The sequence below is a fragment of the Vicugna pacos genome, chromosome 21, assembly GCF_048564905.1.
Source record: "Vicugna pacos chromosome 21, VicPac4, whole genome shotgun sequence".
NCBI classification, from domain to species: Eukaryota; Metazoa; Chordata; class Mammalia; order Artiodactyla; family Camelidae; genus Vicugna; species Vicugna pacos.
This window is the reverse complement of record NC_133007.1, coordinates 15,341,045-15,359,078: the sequence shown is the minus strand read 5'-3', so window position 1 is coordinate 15,359,078 and position 18,034 is coordinate 15,341,045. Positions and strand designations below refer to the sequence as shown.

Below are 18,034 nucleotides of genomic sequence, written 5' to 3'. Positions count from 1 at the left end.
CAGCAACAATTGGTAGTTTTTCCGTGTACATCTCACACTTCTGCTAAAAAATATTCCTAAGTATTTAATCTTTTCATGCTACTGTGAATGGAATTGATTTAATTTCCTTTTCAGATTGTTCAGTGTAGTTGAGAGAAATACAATTGATTTTTGTATATTGATCTTATATTCTGCAACCTTACTGAACATATAAGTTATAGAAGTTTTTTGGTTCGGGGGGGGGTGGGTAGATTCCTTAAGATTTTCTACACATAGGGAAATATTGTCTGTGAATAAAGACAGTTTTATTTCTTCCCATCCAGTCTGGATACCTTTTTCTCTTTTTTCTTGCCTTACTGCATCAGCTAAAATCTCCATTATAACGTTGTATAAAACTGGTGAAAGCAGACATCATTGCCTTGTTCTCAATCTTAAGAAAAAAGCATCAACATTTTCACCATTAAGTTTGTTGTTAGCTATAGGTTTTTTGTGAATTCCCTTAGTCAGGTTGAAGAAGTTCCCTTCCAGTCCTAATTTGTGGAGAATTTTTATTACGAATGGTATTAAACTTCGTAAAATGATTTTGTATGTCTACTGATGATCATGTGGATTTCATCCTTTATTAATATGGTGAATTATATGAATTGATTTTCAGGAGTTAAATCAACTTTGCATTCTTGGCATAAATCTCATGGATCATGTTATATAATTCATTCTACATGTTGCTAGATTAAGTTTGCTGATATTTTGTTGAGGATTTATACATCTCTGTTCATATGGAATATCAATAGTTTTCCTGTGATGTCCTTCTCTGGCTTTGTATAATGGTAATACTGGCTTCACTGGATGAGTTGGGTGGTATTCCCTTTTCCTCTACTTTCCAGAAGACTTTGTGAAAGATTCTCATTATTTATTCATTAAATGTTTGATAGAATTCACCAGAGAGGTCATCTGGGCCTCAGGTTTTATCTGTAGAAAGATTTTTAATCACTAATTCAATTTCTTTGCTTGGCATAGGTTTATTCAGATTTTCTCTTCTTCTTGAGTCTGTTTTAGTAATTTACGTCTTTTAAGGACTTCACCCATTTCATCTAAATTGCCTAATTTGATGGCATAAAGTTGTTCACAGTATTTCCTTAGAATTCCTTTAACTTTTGTCAGGTCAGGAGAGATGGCTCCTCTTTCATTCCTGATTTTGGTAATTTGAATCTTTGGTCTTCTGAATCAGTCTAACTAAAGTTTTATCTATGTTAATCATTTCAAAGAAGTAATTTTTGGTTTAACTGATTTTTCTCTAATCAGTTCTGAGTTTTCCATTTTATTGGTTTCTACTCTAATCTTCATTTCCATCCTTCTTGTTTTAGGTTTAATTTATTCTTCTTTTTCCCTTCTTCTAGTTTCTTAAAGTAGAAGCTTAAGTTACTGATTTGTAATCTCTTTTTCAGTATTAGCATTTCTCCTTGATTTCTTAATGTTAATGTACCCTAGGACTTGGTCTTTGGACCTCTTATTTCTATCCATATTCACTCTCTTGATAATCTGTCTGGTCTCATGGCTTTAAATACATTCCATATACTAACAACTCTCAGGCTAGACATCTTCTAAATTTCAGTGTCATATATCTAACCGCCTCTTACCTTAGATATCAAATAAACGTGTCTAATTTAACTGGCTCCAAACTGAACTCCTGCTCCAGCCCCTTACCAAACTTCCTTCTTCAGCAAACTTTCACGTCTCTGCTAATAGCAACTCCACTCTAACAACTACGTAGGCCATAATCCAAGGGTCATTTTTTTTTTTTTAGTAAAGATAGATTTATTTAGAGAGATACATACTACACAGAGTGTAGTCTGTTTCAGAAGGTGAGAGAAAGGCCACAAGGTATGGGGGTTGGGTGCTCAGATTAAAATAAAAGTGCATACACACTCCATAGACAGAGTGTGGGCCGTCTCTGAAGATGAGGGAGCAAGAGAGGCCACAAGGTATGGTGTTGCTGGTTTTTATGGGCTCAGTAGCTTCACATGCCAACAAGTGGGAGGATCATTCCAAATACCCTGGGGAAGGGGCTGGGATTCCCAGGAACTGAGCCACTGCTCACTCTGTGACCTTTTATGGTTAGCCTTGGAACTGTCATGGAGCCAGTGGGCATGTTGTTTTATCATGCTAACATATTACAATGAGCACATAATGGAGTTCAAGGTCTACTGGAAGTCAACTATCCTGCCATCTTGAGCCTCAATGCCTACTGGGAGTTGAATCTTCCACCATTTTGCTGTATCATTCCTTGAATGGCTGTGCCTTGCCCCCATTCCCTCCTGTTTCATTCCCCCCTCAGAGATTTTGCTCCCATAATCCTATAGGGGTACAGAGAGGCAACAGTCCATCTTCTGAAACTACTTCATGGCTGAGTAGGGGCGCTGAGAAGGGTCATCTTTTAACTCTATCCTTGACTCTCTCTCTTAGACCTCAGACCTAATCCATCAGGAAATCCTGTTAGCTCTACCTGCAAAATATATACACTCTAATCACTTCACTGTCTTCATTGCAACCACACTACTCCAAGCCACCATTCTCTCTCACCTACATTATAACTGGTCTCTCTACTTACATTCTTGATCACTGCTCCTGCCACATCTAATTCTCAAAAAAGCAGCCAAAGAGATCCTGTAAAATGTAAGCTGAACCACCTCACTCCTCTGCTTAAAACCTGCAGACTCAGACTTCCCATTTCTATCAGAGTAAAGTCAACCCACTTTCAATGGCCTACAAAGCCCTTCAAGATCTGGCCTCCAATTACCTGCTTGATCTCATCTCACATTTGCTTACTTTGCCCAAGGCACACTGTTCCCTAAACACACAACATCTTCTACCTAAGAACCTCTCCATTGGCTGCCCTACTTCCTAGAACACTTGTTCTCCAACATCTGCATGGCTCATCCTTTTTCACTCTCAAATCTTTGCTCAACTATCACCTTCTCTATGCAACTGACCCTGGCCATGTCCCTTTAAATTATATTCACCTCCTCTACAGTATTCCCAATGTTCATTACCCTGCTCATTTTCCCTATAGTATTCAACATCTACAAATATCATGCATATTATACTTCATATCTCCTGCAATAGAATGTAAGCCCCTTTAGGGCAGGGATTTTTGTCTGTTTTGTTCATGGATATATCCCAAGGGTCTAGGTATATGCATGGCATACAACAGGTGTTATTAAATATTTGTTGAATAAATAAATAAATTTAAAAAGCAGAACTTATCCACTGGCTGTTATCAAATAAAAAGTTTTCATACCTGTAAAGCTAAATTTATTCATTCCTTCAACAAATATTGAGTTGCTTTTCTTCGCCAAATACTGTGGCAGACATTGGGGATATTCAAAACAGATAAGGCCCTTTTGACAAGGAGCTTGCTTACAAACTTTCTATCTCTCCTCAGAGCATGTAAAACAAAAAACAGTGTAATTCCTGTGATAGTAAGTATTATACGACAACACAATGCTTAAGTAAATATGTTAATGATTAGGGACAGAGGGCTGAGGAAGCTTCCTTCAACCAGAACAGACAGTAAAGCCCTCTATGAGCAGATGTGATCTGAAGTAAAACCAGGATGAGGAGAAGCCATTCATGCAGAAATCTGGGGTCAGGGGATATTCCAGAGAAACAAAAAGTATAAAGCTTCTAAGGGGAAATGGAGCTTGGTGAATTCAAGAAACAAAAAAGCCAGTGTGACCTGAAGGTGGTGGGAGAGGTACAGGTACTATGGGAAGGCATCCTGCCTCCATTGTGGAGGTCTGAAACCCACCCTGACATTTTTAGCAATTTAGATGCATCCTAGAATGTTACTGTCACATCACCTTCTCACTCCTGCGCTCCCTCTCCTACTCTTTTGTCCCTCTAGGGAAAATGCCAATGGCATTTGTCACTGAATTGAAATTTGAGAACCCTGTTCTTTAGCAGACCTGATACTTTTGTGCAAATCAGAAAAAGTTGTGCTTTCCTCAAATGTTTTCTGTCCTCTATTCGAAAAATATGTAATAAATAAGCATACCTGCAATTCATTTATAGTTGTTCAATGCAACAAGCAGAGCAGTGTGTAGTGGCCCTGGTTGCAGAGATAGAGGTGGGTAGCTCTTTGCAAACCAGACTGGTTCCATTTTTCCTCTATTTCAAATACCAAATGTTGTAGATGCTAAATATACATGTAGCTCTGCATACACTGCAAAGTATTACTGTTCAGCCAACTGCAGTTGGCTACTGATTCTGTTAGCATTATCCTCACGTGAAAAGGAATGAATCTGGGTACCTCTGAGTATCAGTCACTGGAGAAAATACTATGTGCACACTCAGGTCATACAGATTCATGGGGCTGTGAGAAGGAATACACCTCTGTAAAAGTGGCAAAAGCCTTGACTGTATCAGCAAGTGTTAGAAGTACTGATCGATCACCAGTGTATCAGTATTGTAACCAAGTAGGACCCTATTATCATTGGTGACCATCTGATATCTGTAATGGTGTTTGTAACTGCTTAACTGTATAATGTTTTAAAGGGTTTTCCTCATGTTCTTGCTGACCAGGGTTAGGCTGGAGAGGAGAGAGGCTGGGGTAGCCTGCCCAACCTCCTTGTGGTGCTGGTGCTATGTGCAGGGATCATGCTAAGTGCCCTGCTTTTGCCCCTTGTACCCTGCTCCTGACCCCAGTGCCCTGCTCTTGACTCTAGTGCCCTCCTCTTGACCCTTTGTGGTTTCCTTGTATCCTGTTGTTCAAGCTGCAGGCCTCAGCCTGCTTAAAAGGCTAAACACATTTATCAACCTGACTTTAAACTGCATAAGCTTTTCTCCAGACCTCTTTTCCATGGAGCCTCTTCCTATGCATCCTTTGTTCTAGGTAAAAGCATATTAAGAGAGTCCTAAAGCCAGAGGTGAGCTTCATACCTAGCAGAGGGAAGGGGACCACTGCATCTGCAAAAACAAGAACAACTCTGCAACAATCTGTTACCATGTACATGATCTCTATGGAAACCAGCGCTGCTTCTTAAACTCTTGAACTTTTACTATAAAACCCCTTGCCTTCTCTCCCCAGCAGGCTCACAGTCTTACAGGCATTAGCCCACTGTGACCTTCTTTGCCTGTCAGAGAAATAAAGCTGTCTTTCTACTTCATCCAAAACTCTGTCCTCGAGTCTCAATTTGGTAAGTGGGGTACAGAGGCTGTGTTTTGGCAACATGAAGAGCTACATAATAGAATAATCTTTTCTACCTTTTGGGAAAGCTTTTGCCTATATCATCTCATGTGACTCATGGGTTATTTTAATTTAGTAGTTTACTGTTTGGGATTTCCTTTAAATAAGATAAAGGATATTTTGGTGGAGTAAGAGATTCTTAGAAACCATTTTCAAATTTAATTCCAAAGAAGGACATTCTTTTCATCATCTAGGCTTCAAATTCCTAATTTATGAAAGGGAAAAGTGTGTGTCTTCAACTTCATGAGAACTAATCCATGATACTGCATCCTTTCTAGATGAAGGGTATTTATATGCTACATCAATATGATTAAAATTAATAAGCAACTAATATCCATAAAGTATATGATGTTTGAAACAATGTGTTTAGCAATGAAGGAGCGCCACCTACTGTTCAATGTGGATTTCAACACATCCTGGACACAGCCATTTGACAAACACCCCTCCATCATAGCCCTGCAATTATATGTTAAATCATAATAATTTTGCAGAGGTCCTAATTACCAAAATATGAATTTTGACTTTTTGAAGAAAATCTGTATCACTCATAAGCTCTAGAAACTGAGTTCTCAAATAGTGAACAGTCTTCACTTCTCTCTATAGCTACAAAAAAAAGAAGAAGAAATTTATTCCTAAAAATTAAAAAATTTTAAACACCTTGGCCCCAGCTGCAGTAGTTCAGAATAGCCTGGGCTTCCAAACAAAAGAGGTTGAAACCAGGGTCCTGCCAATTACTAGTGGTTCAACCTTGGGCGTCTTTTAAATCTGAGACTGTTTCCTTATATGAAGAGAACTTAATTCACAGTAGGCATCATTAAAAAGTCCATAAATGATCAATGCTGGAGAGGGTGTGGAGAAAAGGGAATCCTCCTATACTGTTTGTGGGGATGTAGTTTGGTGAAGCCACTATGGAAAACAGTATCGAGATTCCTCAAAAAACTAAAAATAGACTTACCATATGATCCAGCAATCCCACTCTTTGGCATATATCCAGAGGGAACTCTAATTCAAAAAGATACATGCACCCCATAGCAGCACTATTTACAATAGCCAAGACATGGAAACAACCTAAATGTCCATCAACAAATGATACGATAAAGAAGCTGTGGTATATTTATATAATGGAACACTACTCAGCCATAAAAAAGAATGAAATAATGCCATTTGCAGCAACATGGATGGACCTGGAGATCATCATTCTAAGTGACATAAGCCAGAAAGAGAAAGAAAAATACCACATGATATCACTCATATGTGGAATCTAAAAAAAAAAAAGACAGAAATGAACTCACTTACAGAACAGAAAGAGACTTACAGACATAGAAAAGGGTTATCAGTGGGGAAAGGGGATGGGAAGGATAAATTGGGAGTTTGAGATTTGCAGATACTACCTACTATAAATGAAATAGATAAACAACAAGTTTCTTCTGTATAGTACAGGGAACTATATTCAATAGCTTGTAGTAATCTATAATGAAAAATAATATAAAAATGAATATGTATATTTATGACTGAAGCATTAATGCTGTATACCAGAAATTGATACAACACTGTAAACTGATAATACTTCAATTTTTTAAAAAAGGACCTAATCTGAGTTCTATTTTGATCCTTTCCCCATCCAGCCCCAAGGAAGTTGAAAGCATTTTTTTAGCTACTGAAGAAATGATTAGGTTCAAATCACCTTATGAAAGATGAATAACATTCAGTGAATTCTCCTCACTTGTTTTCTAACATCAAATACATTACATAAGGTTTTAAACAATTAAAAACAATAATTTTTAAAATCTCCTGCTAAACTATTTCAAGAATATCATCCTCGTGACACTAAGAAAAAAAAAAAGAAGGGATAATTGTGTGTGTGTGTTTGTGTGTGTAAAAGAATTTTTTTTTAACCTTTGGATTAATATCATCAAATTTCATTAATTTACTCTTACAAATTCTCTGAAATTAAGTCTCTTTTGAGACTAATCTTATCTTTAATATTACAGATTTCTTATTTGTGTAAGTAGCAATTTAGCTGTAACACTTAGGAATAGTCTCTTGACAGCTCCGTGTATTAATTCGGAAGGTGTTTTAAGCACACTGACTGAGGGCCTCCAGGGCCAGGCCTGGGAATACAAAGGATCATAACTAATAAACCCTGCTCTCCAGGAGCTCACTCTCCTCAGCACGTTCTTGAGTCCTCACTCTGAGAGCCTGGAGGCAGATTGTAGAGGTAAGTTCCCAGTGTGTGTCTTTGAAGCCTGTTCTCCATCAGCACTGCCTTCCCAGGAGACTAGGGCCCTCGGGAGGGGGCGGAGGGGATGGTGGAAACAGTGGGAGGAATAGGCAGGGCCAGAGATGTCGCTACTTCTTTCTCTCTCGGCCTTGGATGTTTCTCTTTTCTCTCCTGGATTTTAGATGTCTGTCCCTCTCCCTCTCTTGTCCTGGATTTCTTTCTTTCCCTCTCTATCTCTTCACTTTGGATAGCTTTCTTTCCTAGGGAAATAAAAGGATATTTAAGGAAAGAGCAAATGCGAAGGAAAATAAGGCAAACAGTGTAAAGAGGAACTTAAAACAGAACTGAAGCCAGTACTGATTGATATGGCACCGAATAGTTTTAATTCCTTCCCTTACTTAAGAAATTAGACCTAAGGTTGTGTGGAGTCAGTCAGGCCTACATAGACGTGCAGACCACGTCTGGATGGGAGCAGCTGTGCACCCTACTGAGGGAGAGGACATGAGGGCCATGGAGTACTTCCCAACTTCGCTTCCACTTCTACAAAATTGGGCGGAAAGATTAGATCAGTGGCTCACAACTTATTCCTATTTTTTTTTTTACCAGAACCTACAGTAAGAACTATAATTTCCACTGGAACCAATACACACACATATACACACACACACACACCCTACAACTGGAAAAAAAGCTCCACGAAAAAATTCTTATCCTCAGAATGTATGATGTACTAATATTTTACAATGTCTTTTAAGACTAAGCATTGTGCTGTACACCAGAAATTGATGTAACATTGTAAACTGACTATACTTCAATAAAAATAGAAGGAAGGAAGGAACAGAGAGAGGGAGAGAGAGAGGAAGGAAGGAAGGAAGGAAGGAAGGAAAGAAGGAAGGAAGGAAGGAAGGAAGGGAGGGAGGGAGGGAGGGAGGAAGGAAGGAAGGAAGGAAAAAGAAAAGAAAGAAAGAAATGCTACTTGGTTTTCACAGCTTAGGCTTATAATCTACCAATGGGTCCCAACCACGGTTACAGAAACACTGGTCTTAACAAAAATCCAAAGCATCTTCTAGCTCTAAGGCTTTATGATTTCATACCACAGCCAGCCTATGCGATCTGGCCTGAGACTACTTTTCACCACATTTCTGCACCCTGTCCCTCACCCTTTCTGCTTTCTTGCTGGTCCCTGGATAAACCAAGCAGACTCCCACCTGAGAATCTCTGCCGGTGCTATCGCCTCTGCCCGGACCGCTCCACTGCTGGGATTGCCAGGGCCCTCTACAGCATCACTTTACGCAGCTCTGCTCAAATGGCAGCAGGCTGGACAGGCTTCCCTGACCATCCAACTAAATACCACCCCCTCCTACTCTCTCCACTCTCTTCTCCCATAATCTAATTTTTCCATAGTACTTATCAATACTTAACATGACATTATATGTTTATTTGTTTATTGTGTGACTCCCCATCCCCAGAAGTTCTAGCTCTGTAAGGGCAGGACTTTGTCAGTCATTGCTGTAGCCTGGCTGCCTAGAACAGTGCCCAGAACATAACAGGGACCTAAATATAATTGTTGAATGAATGAGTGAATCTAGAGCTCTCTCTCAGAATAAAACAGCCTACTGTTTCTAAGAATTCTAGATTTTCTCTGGTGATGAATAGCCCTTGATCAAAAATGGTTCTCTATTCCTGGTCTCTACCTAGTGACTAGCAGGGAAATTCAGTGGGAAGTTAACCTCCCTTATTTTCAACTGTCTTTTCAGAGCACTATTATTCTTCCTTGAATGTTTGTGCCTCTCTGCTCTCTACTGACACTGAACTTCCTTCTCACATGCAATACCTATCACTAAAGAACACTATGAATTAGTTAAGAGTCTTGAATGCCTTAAAAAATGGAAAATATTATGCAAATATTGGGCACTAAAATTATTAAAACTGCAGCTGTGCAATGCTTTTGTCAGGTGCTAAAGTGAAAAAAGAAGGGAAGGTGGGGAGGGGAACAAGAGTAACTGGAGGTGCTACTTGACATGGGGCGGACAAGGAAGTCCTTTCTGATGACGTGTCATGTGAGCACAGGAGGAGGTGAAGAAGCATTTCAGGCAAATGGAATAGCAAGTGTGGCTGAAGTGCATATAATTCTAGGAAACAGGTAAGCTTTTAAAAATGTATTATCTCAAAAGCTTAAACCAGAAAGAATTCACTTTAAGATTACATTAGTAAGAACCTCCTCAAGTACTTCCCAGTAGTCACCAGATGTGTGTATCTTGTGCCTACTTACAACTCACCCAAAGGGACATCTGGGTCAATAAGCAAAAATGAATAAAAGAAAGAATTAAAAAGAAAAGAAAAGCATTTGTTAACTAGGCTGAACCTTGAAAAATGAACCACATTGACAGTTTCCTACTGTTCCCAAATGCCTTCTGGTAAATTTAAGGAATCGATGTTGATATTAGTATGCATAAGTTTAATTTGGGATTTATATATATCCAAAGTTAAAGAAAACCGGAAACTCAGTGAATACAAAATAACACAGAAAAAGATGTAAAGTTAACCAATCTTGTTGTTTTTAAGTAACACTCCTATATAGTGCTTAGTCTCTCCTCTCTGTTCCTTTCTCTCTTCTTCCCCAAGACTGTGAGCTCCTTAAGAGAAAGAGGTAGTCTTAGTTATCTTTGTATCTCAGGAATACAGCAAGAACCCAATAGTAAGGCAGAAGGATGAGTTTAAGAGGCTCTGCCCCTCTTTTATGTAACTGCTTAGTATCTCACTTTTGGTTCTAAAAATGTTCTACTGATGCACGTCTCAACCTATGTGTGTTCTGGGAGACAAAATAAATTCTTAAGGACATTACTAGATTTTAAATGGAAACGCTGGGGGAAAAAAGTGATCATATTATTATAGGGGCCATTCTCCCTTTGGATATAAAATTTTAAACTATTTAGTTATGAAAAATATTCAAATACCTAAGATGTACAAATGTTCGCCTTTTGGACATTTGGGCACACACAGTAAGATTCAATAAACTACTTAAAAGAGGAGACGGTGTAACAGAAATGATAGACCTGTACTTGCCACTAGGGGGAGTGAGTTTCCATTTTTCCAAAGCCCTGTTTCTGAGCCTATGTAGCAAGAAACGGACTAGGCCTGGAAAGGGCTCATTATACTTTCACGATCGAATTACTAAATAATAAAATCTCAAGACTACCAGCAATGAAAGTAAATGTTCTCAGCCAATCCATTTAAGCTTGGCAGAAATTCACTGACCTCAAGATCTAATACAAACTAAACACATATCAGACGTGCTTAGCTGTCTCCTCCTCAAAAGTATACGAGAGTTATTGAAACTGGTCTCAAGAACCACTCCTGCCATCTCCCATCCCTTCCCTTTTCCCTGACCTTTCACTATTTCCATTAGGAAAACTAATCTGTGATAGAAATTGAGGAAGATGGAATTTAATATGTAAAGGTAAATTTTTAAATATCCACAAAACTGGACAATAATACCCTTAACCTCAAAAATTTATTTCTGACACTTGTTTCAGATTTTAAATGTCCTTCCATTTTCCCCAACTGTTTCTTCATTAGGCAGTATTCTGGTTAATATGAAAATAATAATTTCATATGTATAGTACATTATAGTTTATAAATTATTTTCATAAACATTATCTCATTTGAGCCTCACGAAAACACTTTAAGGTATTTTGAACAGAAATTATCATTCTGATTTTGTGGATGAGGAAACAACTGACCAGAAAGATTACACATCACATAGCTAACAAATGCTGAAGCCAAGACTGCAGTAAGGATTGAAAACTTTAGATTTCTAGCTCTACTCCAGTTCCTTTGAAAATACAACTGGATGCTGCTTCAAAACAGACAAGAAAGGACTGGACAGTCTGTCTTGGAATAACAATTTAGGACAGCTTACCTCACCTTCATCAGTATATAAAGTCAATAAATTTTGAATTGTAACAATTTATAAAAGATGTAAAATAACAATTACAGAGAAATATTTTGGATAAGCATTGACAGTGCTTTTCATCTATAGAACATACAGTGATTTATAATCTTTCTCTCTCAATACACTGGGTAAGGAAGGCGAAATTTTTATTAAAAGTTAAAATCCACTGTTACATGTATGTGTGTATGTGAGATGCACAGAAATACGAGGTTAGAGATCAGGAGAAACAGGCGCCACAGCACACTGCTAGTAGAGCACAGACTGGTAATCCTTTTCTGGAGGTAACTGTGCAATGCATATCAAGAAGACTGAAAAATGCACATGGCCTCTCACCCCATTATTCCATTTCTCATTTATTCTAAGAAAATAATTATAATGTGGGGAAAAACGTGTCTGCAAAAATTGCTTATTATGGTGTTAAAAGACCAAGTTAACAAATGGATTGGTTAAATCAGAGTAAATGAAAGAATAAAATGCAGTTCTTAAAGCTGATCTGGAAAAATAAATAAGACAAATCAATGAAAAAAATTATAAACAATGTACACAATAGGATCACATTTTAAAAGAAATATATATGTATGTGTGTATATGTGTATATATGTGTGACTGGGATAATATAGTAAAATATTAATGGTGATTGTATTTAGTCAGTGATATTACACATGAGTTCAATTATATTCTTTTACAACTATATTTTCAAATCTCTACAAATGATACAACAGAATAAGTTAAATATTATATATACATAAATGTATGTGCTCTATGTTTTTATATATTATCTATTGCTCATACTGTATTTGCATTACATAATTATATATCTTATATATAATTCATGCAGCATATATATATTTAACTTGTATCAGAACTACGGAAAATGAAATTTAAATTTACATATATCAGAAAACCCTAGAGCCATCATGTATGTCTATGGAAATGCATTTTAAAGAATAAAGCAATACGAAGAAGGCACGGCACATAGGATGAGTCAGAGATAAAACAGCAACTTAGCCAAAGTGTTAGTATAAGAAAATAAACTTGAGTTGAGCAGCATATTTTAAGCACAACAATTTCTCACATCTAATTAATAGGAAGTCTTCAAATACCAATAGTTTTTGGAAGGGAAGTATTTTAGACAGTTTTTGCAGGACAATGAATGTAAGGTTTGTAGGAAGAGCTGGAGATACTTGGGGAGAATGAGAGGCTTCAGTCTTGGGCTACTGACCCATCAAGAAAGGTATCAGGCGAAATCACAGCAGAACATATAATATCCACATAGAAACTATGGTGCACACCCAGCTGGAACGTGGCACTCTGCCTGCCGCACCTTAGAAAAGATGTTACAGAAACAAAAAGTCCAGAATAGGGCAATTAAATTATGAAAAGGCAACTATAAGGGGAGAAATTAGCCTCTGATCTTCCAATATAAGAGCAGGTCAAAAAAAAAAAAAACTTTTCCAACGTTTACAAGATCATAAATGTTACAGATGGGATGAAAATAAGCACAGAAAGACCAAACTAATATGGCTGATATTTAAATAAGTCCACATCCAAGGAAAATGAAATGTTGTGACAGGATAACAAAAATGTATGAGATGCATTATCCCATTATGTTTAGAATAAAATCCAAAATCCTTGCCTTCCTGCCTTTTGTGGTTAACAGGGATGGACCTTGAGGGCATTATATTAAGTGAAACTGGTGACACAGAGAAAGACAGATACTGGATGATATCGCCTACATGTGGAATCTTAAAAAGCCAAACTCAGAAACAGAGAGCAGAGTGGTGGTTACTAGGAGCTGGGGGTTAGGGGAAATGCAGAGATACTGGTCAAAGGATACAAACATCCAGTTAGAAGATAAAAAATAAGTTCTAAGGAATATAATGTATATAGCATGGTGATTATAGTTAACAATTCTGTAATTGTTGCTAAGAGAGGCAGATTTTTTTCCCAAAAGGACATGTAACATGTTTAATAGCATTCTCTTATTACATTTCATTATTCATGGCCAGGCCCTGAATAGGGGCTGATTAGTGTACAATGTAAACAGAAGGACACAGCAGTGGCAATATTTTTTAAATTAACTTTTGTGACACAAGTTATACATGAATTCATTTCTTTTTATTAAAAAAAAAAAAAAACTGCAGTTCAGGCTCAAATTCCCATCGATCAACTTCCCAAATCCAAAACTTTCCCCTAAACACAGGGGTAACCACTGGTACCACCTTGTTTATATATTTGCCTAATATATCCATAGAAGATATATAGTACTATCACATGGGTTTAGGTTTTGGTAGGGTTTTTTTTTTTTTACATAAATTGTAAACTACAAATATTCTGCAACTAAATTCGCTTTTTACAAAAAGTCTTATTGAAGTTGGTACATACAGATCTACAGCAATCTCTTTTAATGCTACATAATATTCCCAACATGGACACATGGTTTACTTAGCCAACTCCCTATTGACAGACATTTTCTCCCATTATAAACATTGTGTCCCAGTCAAAGGCTGGAGCCTTCTCCAACCTTGTCCAGCCTGGTCCTATGGTCCCACCCCTTGTGAACAAGGAGATTTATCATTTACACTATGTTAAGGGTATAAAATAGCAAAAGTGTCCTTAGAAACATTTTATAATAAATTTATAGTAATTTTTGTTCAAAGTCCTGGATCTTACTAAGATGATTTCTTTTTTATTTGTTTGCTTTTGGAGTTTTTTTAATTTACAATTGACATATATAACATTATAATTAATTTCAGGTATACAATATAATGATTCAATATTTATATATATTGCAAAATGATCACAATAGTCTAATCAATATCCGTCATCATATATAGTTACAAATTTTTTTATGAGAATGGTTAAGATCTACTCACGCAGTGACTTTTGAATATGCAACAGTCTTATTAACTACAGTCACCATGCTGTCCATACATCCCCATGACTTATTTATCTTATAACTGGAAGTTTATACCTTCTGACCACCTTCACCCTTTTCACCCACCCCTCCACCACCCTGCCTCTGGCAACCACTAATCTGTTCTAAAAGAGATCTCAAGTGTTCTCATCATAAAAAAGAAATGGTAATTATCTAAGAGATGGAGGTAATCATTTTGCAATACGTAAATGTATCAAATTAACACATTTTACATCTCAAACTTACATAGTGTTATATGTCAATTATATCTCAATAAAGCTAGAGAAAAAAAGAAAGGATGGGGATAAAAGGCAGAAAAAGAACAAGAAAAAAGATAAAGAGCTACATATGAGGAAAATTAGGGCACTATATTAACCAGTTGCTATTCAGTTTTGCAAAAGGAACTGGTTCCTGCTAACGAATATAACAAGCATAATGAACAAATACACATAACAAAATATATAAGGAAACAATTCTTAGGTCTCAAGTTCTTATTTTAGACTCTGAACTTTCTGATTCAGTTGTAGTGAATAAAAACCTGCTTAGCTTTCAAGCTGCAATTCCTCCAAGTTAGCAGTTCAAGTAACAAAAAAAATTCTGGGTGGAGATGAAGGATGCACCAAGACAAAAAACAGTGAACCTACACAGAAGAAATTTTATAAAGTTGAAAACTGAAAAACAGTTCATAGAATAAAATCTTGCTCTTTAGCCATCATGAAACTCTTCTTTGAAGGCTGTTTTAAAACAACAGCATCTTTGAGACATTTTTTAGTCTAATTCTTGTGAAGCACAGTTGATCATCTTTAAAAGCCTTAGTTACACTAGCAGTTCATCTCGGTTAACAGTTTTCAAATCAGTATTCTATTTTAGAAGACATATAACATTCATAGATCTTTATCAGCCAGAAGAATCTCATAATCATCTGCCCTGTTCTCTGTATGCACCGAAGTAAATTAATTGGTGACTCTAGTATATTCTTTATCTTAACATGGATGTGAGACATCCTTCACTACAGTTGCCTCTCTCTGCTTCACAAGATAATAAAAGCGGTTCCGGAATCTGTAGCCAGAACCCAACTTTGGTGCTAGAAGGTAAAACTGTAACAAACCAGATGAAGACAGAAGCTGACCAGATAATTTACTTGCAGTGATCAGGAAGCCATACCAGCAGAACAGACATGCTCCATCCTCAGCTCTTGTAGAGACCATCAGCCTTTGATAGAGTACACACCCCCATGGCCACACTGAACACAAAGAAAGGACACCCATTTCTCTCTTTCTGTTTCTCTTTCTCATAAAGGACTGACAGCAACTGACATAGGAAAGAGAGCTGGATGCAGAAAGAAACTTGGAAATTCTACTCTAGTCAATTTAAGACTTTCATTAAATTCAGACTTTTTCCTGCCACACAATAAGATTGTCACTAGGTCAAAGGAAGAAGAAGAAATCTTCATGCCTTGAGATTTCAACTATTTTGCCATTTAAAGTGTATATTGTTCAAAGCTCATTATATCTTGAACTGGATCGCAGCTCCCAGTAATAAATATATTCTACATCATAACCCAGTACACACAACACAAATACAATTTAAAACAAAAGTTTCAAGACAGTGACCCTTACTACATGCAATGAATATAGTAAATGTCTATTTTATGTTGTCTTCTTTTTTAATGCTGGCTACATACCACAAATTGATCTTATAACCAAATAAAGGTTATAACCACAGTTTGAGAAACACTGTTATACTATATACATGTGGTCTGCCTCTGCTTACCTCTCTACCCAAATCTCATGCTATTCACCATACTCCTCCTGCTGCTGCCACCCCCACCCCACCCCACAATCTAATTTCTACTCTTCTTTTACATTAAACCATAAGGTCAGTGCCTGCAATACTCAAAGCCTTTTCCTGTCTCAGGGCCTTTGATCTTGTTGTCAGGCTGCCTAGAACCCTTCCCTCAGATCACTGCCCTTTATCATTTAGAATTCAAGACAAAAGTCACTTCCTCAGAGGGGCCTTCATTGGCCACCCAATCTGAAAGAGCCACCACACTCAACTCCAGCCAGGGCAGAGGGTTAGGGGAGTAATTCACTGCTCTTAGGGTTGTTGGGAAGTCTGAATGACAAAATATAAGAGCAGCACAAAAAAAACCAGTACTCCACAAATGTCACTTTTCATCTCCCTATGCCATTGTACGAGTCATTGAATTCTAGCCATTGAAATTCTATTACATTTGCTTCATGATGGCTTTTCTGATTCTGAAAAGTGAAAGCTCCATCCTCCAATATACCCCAAGTACTCTGTACCCTCTCAGAGCATTTATCACATTCTTTCTTACTTTTTTTTATTCATTCAGCAAATATCTGAGTGCCTAATATGTTCTAAGCAATAGCAGTGAGCAAAATAAAGATTCATTCCTCTAATAGTTCACAGTTTGGTAAGGGAGACAAATCTATAGACAATTAATTTCAGCTGAACGTGGTAAGTACAATAAGAGAGACGTGTACTATGTAAAGTTGTGACAGAAAAAGAATGAAGAGTCACTCTCTCTCAGTAGAAAAGTGAGGCATCACAGAAGAGACACCTATCCAGTGCCTGGAAATGGATTGCTGAGTAACAGAGAAAGAAAGGGTGGTGAGTGGGGCTCTACTGCTAAGTTACTAGCTATACCCATCTGACAACAATCATTTTTCTATCCTCCAGTCCCTTATTCGTGTTTAAAAGATTTAGTAATTAAGAGAATTAACTAGAACCCTGGTGTTCTCAAACGCGTGAGTGAATTAAAATCACCTATAGGCTTTTTTAAAATGCATACACGGAGCCCCATTCCTATTCATTAGGAATTCCTCCGGGTGAAGCTCAAGCAAGTTAATGTTCCAGAAGTGATCTCCAAGTGATATTGAGGGGCATTCCTGTTAAAAAGCACGGGCCAAGGAGATAATCAACAGGCCAGAAAAGAACTAATGCAAAATACAGCTGTTACTTACTGGCCCTTAGGGTGTGGGAGAGTGCTCGTCCACTCAAGAGACCAAAACTGCAGGATCTAGGGAGACTCGGAACGGTAATGAGAAAGTCACACATACACCAGCACATACTCTTCAATGAAGCGCGTTAAGGTGAAACAGCTTGGGGAAGTGGGAGGGAAGGAATGATGAAAATGAAAACATTTTAAATATTTGTTCGAAATAATGTTTCACCTCAGACTATTAGACTCTGTATCTTACCCCTAAACTTTCTGTCACATCACTCTAGAGGCTTAGCAATACCAAAGTGGAATTCACGATGCTCCAAGAAATAGGGAAAGCAAGGAAACTGCAGGCACAGCCCGTGGAAAGGGAGAAAGATAGCAGGGCGAAAGCAGAAGGAACGCGGACGCCTCTCGGTGCCCGGACGCCTCAGGAGCTGAGACGCAGCGTAACCAGACCCCAGAGCAGTCCTTCTGGCCTCGCCTGGCACTCACCATCGCCTCAGAATATCCGCACAAGGAAACAGGTATCTTCGGGACAGGAAGACGCGAACACGAACACCAACGCCGGGTTACTCTGGCAACACAGCTCCGCCTACTGCCGGACTCTGCGCCAGGCGCCTCTGCCCCGCCCCTTAGTCCCTAGTGGCTGAGAGTAAACGTAGCCCCGCCCCTCCAGCCGACACACCCGCCCCTTCACGCCGTTGCCTGGGGCGACGGAACACCGCCTACCTCTTTCCAGCATCATCACT

General features: G+C 38.0%; 1 protein-coding gene across 3 annotated transcripts in view; it reads right to left on the bottom strand.

Moving 5' to 3' along the window:
- Window positions 1-17,895, bottom strand: part of NME7 (NME/NM23 family member 7) — a 173,996-nt gene extending 156,101 nt beyond the window's left edge. For all 3 annotated transcript variants that reach the window (XM_072946172.1, XM_072946173.1, XM_015245090.3), the window contains exon 1: window positions 17,778-17,895. In XM_072946172.1, coding sequence (XP_072802273.1) covers window positions 17,778-17,780 — 3 coding nt within the window. In that variant the 5' untranslated portion in view covers window positions 17,781-17,895. The remainder of the gene's footprint in view (window positions 1-17,777) is intronic.
- Between the last annotated feature and the right edge of the window lie 139 nt (window positions 17,896-18,034).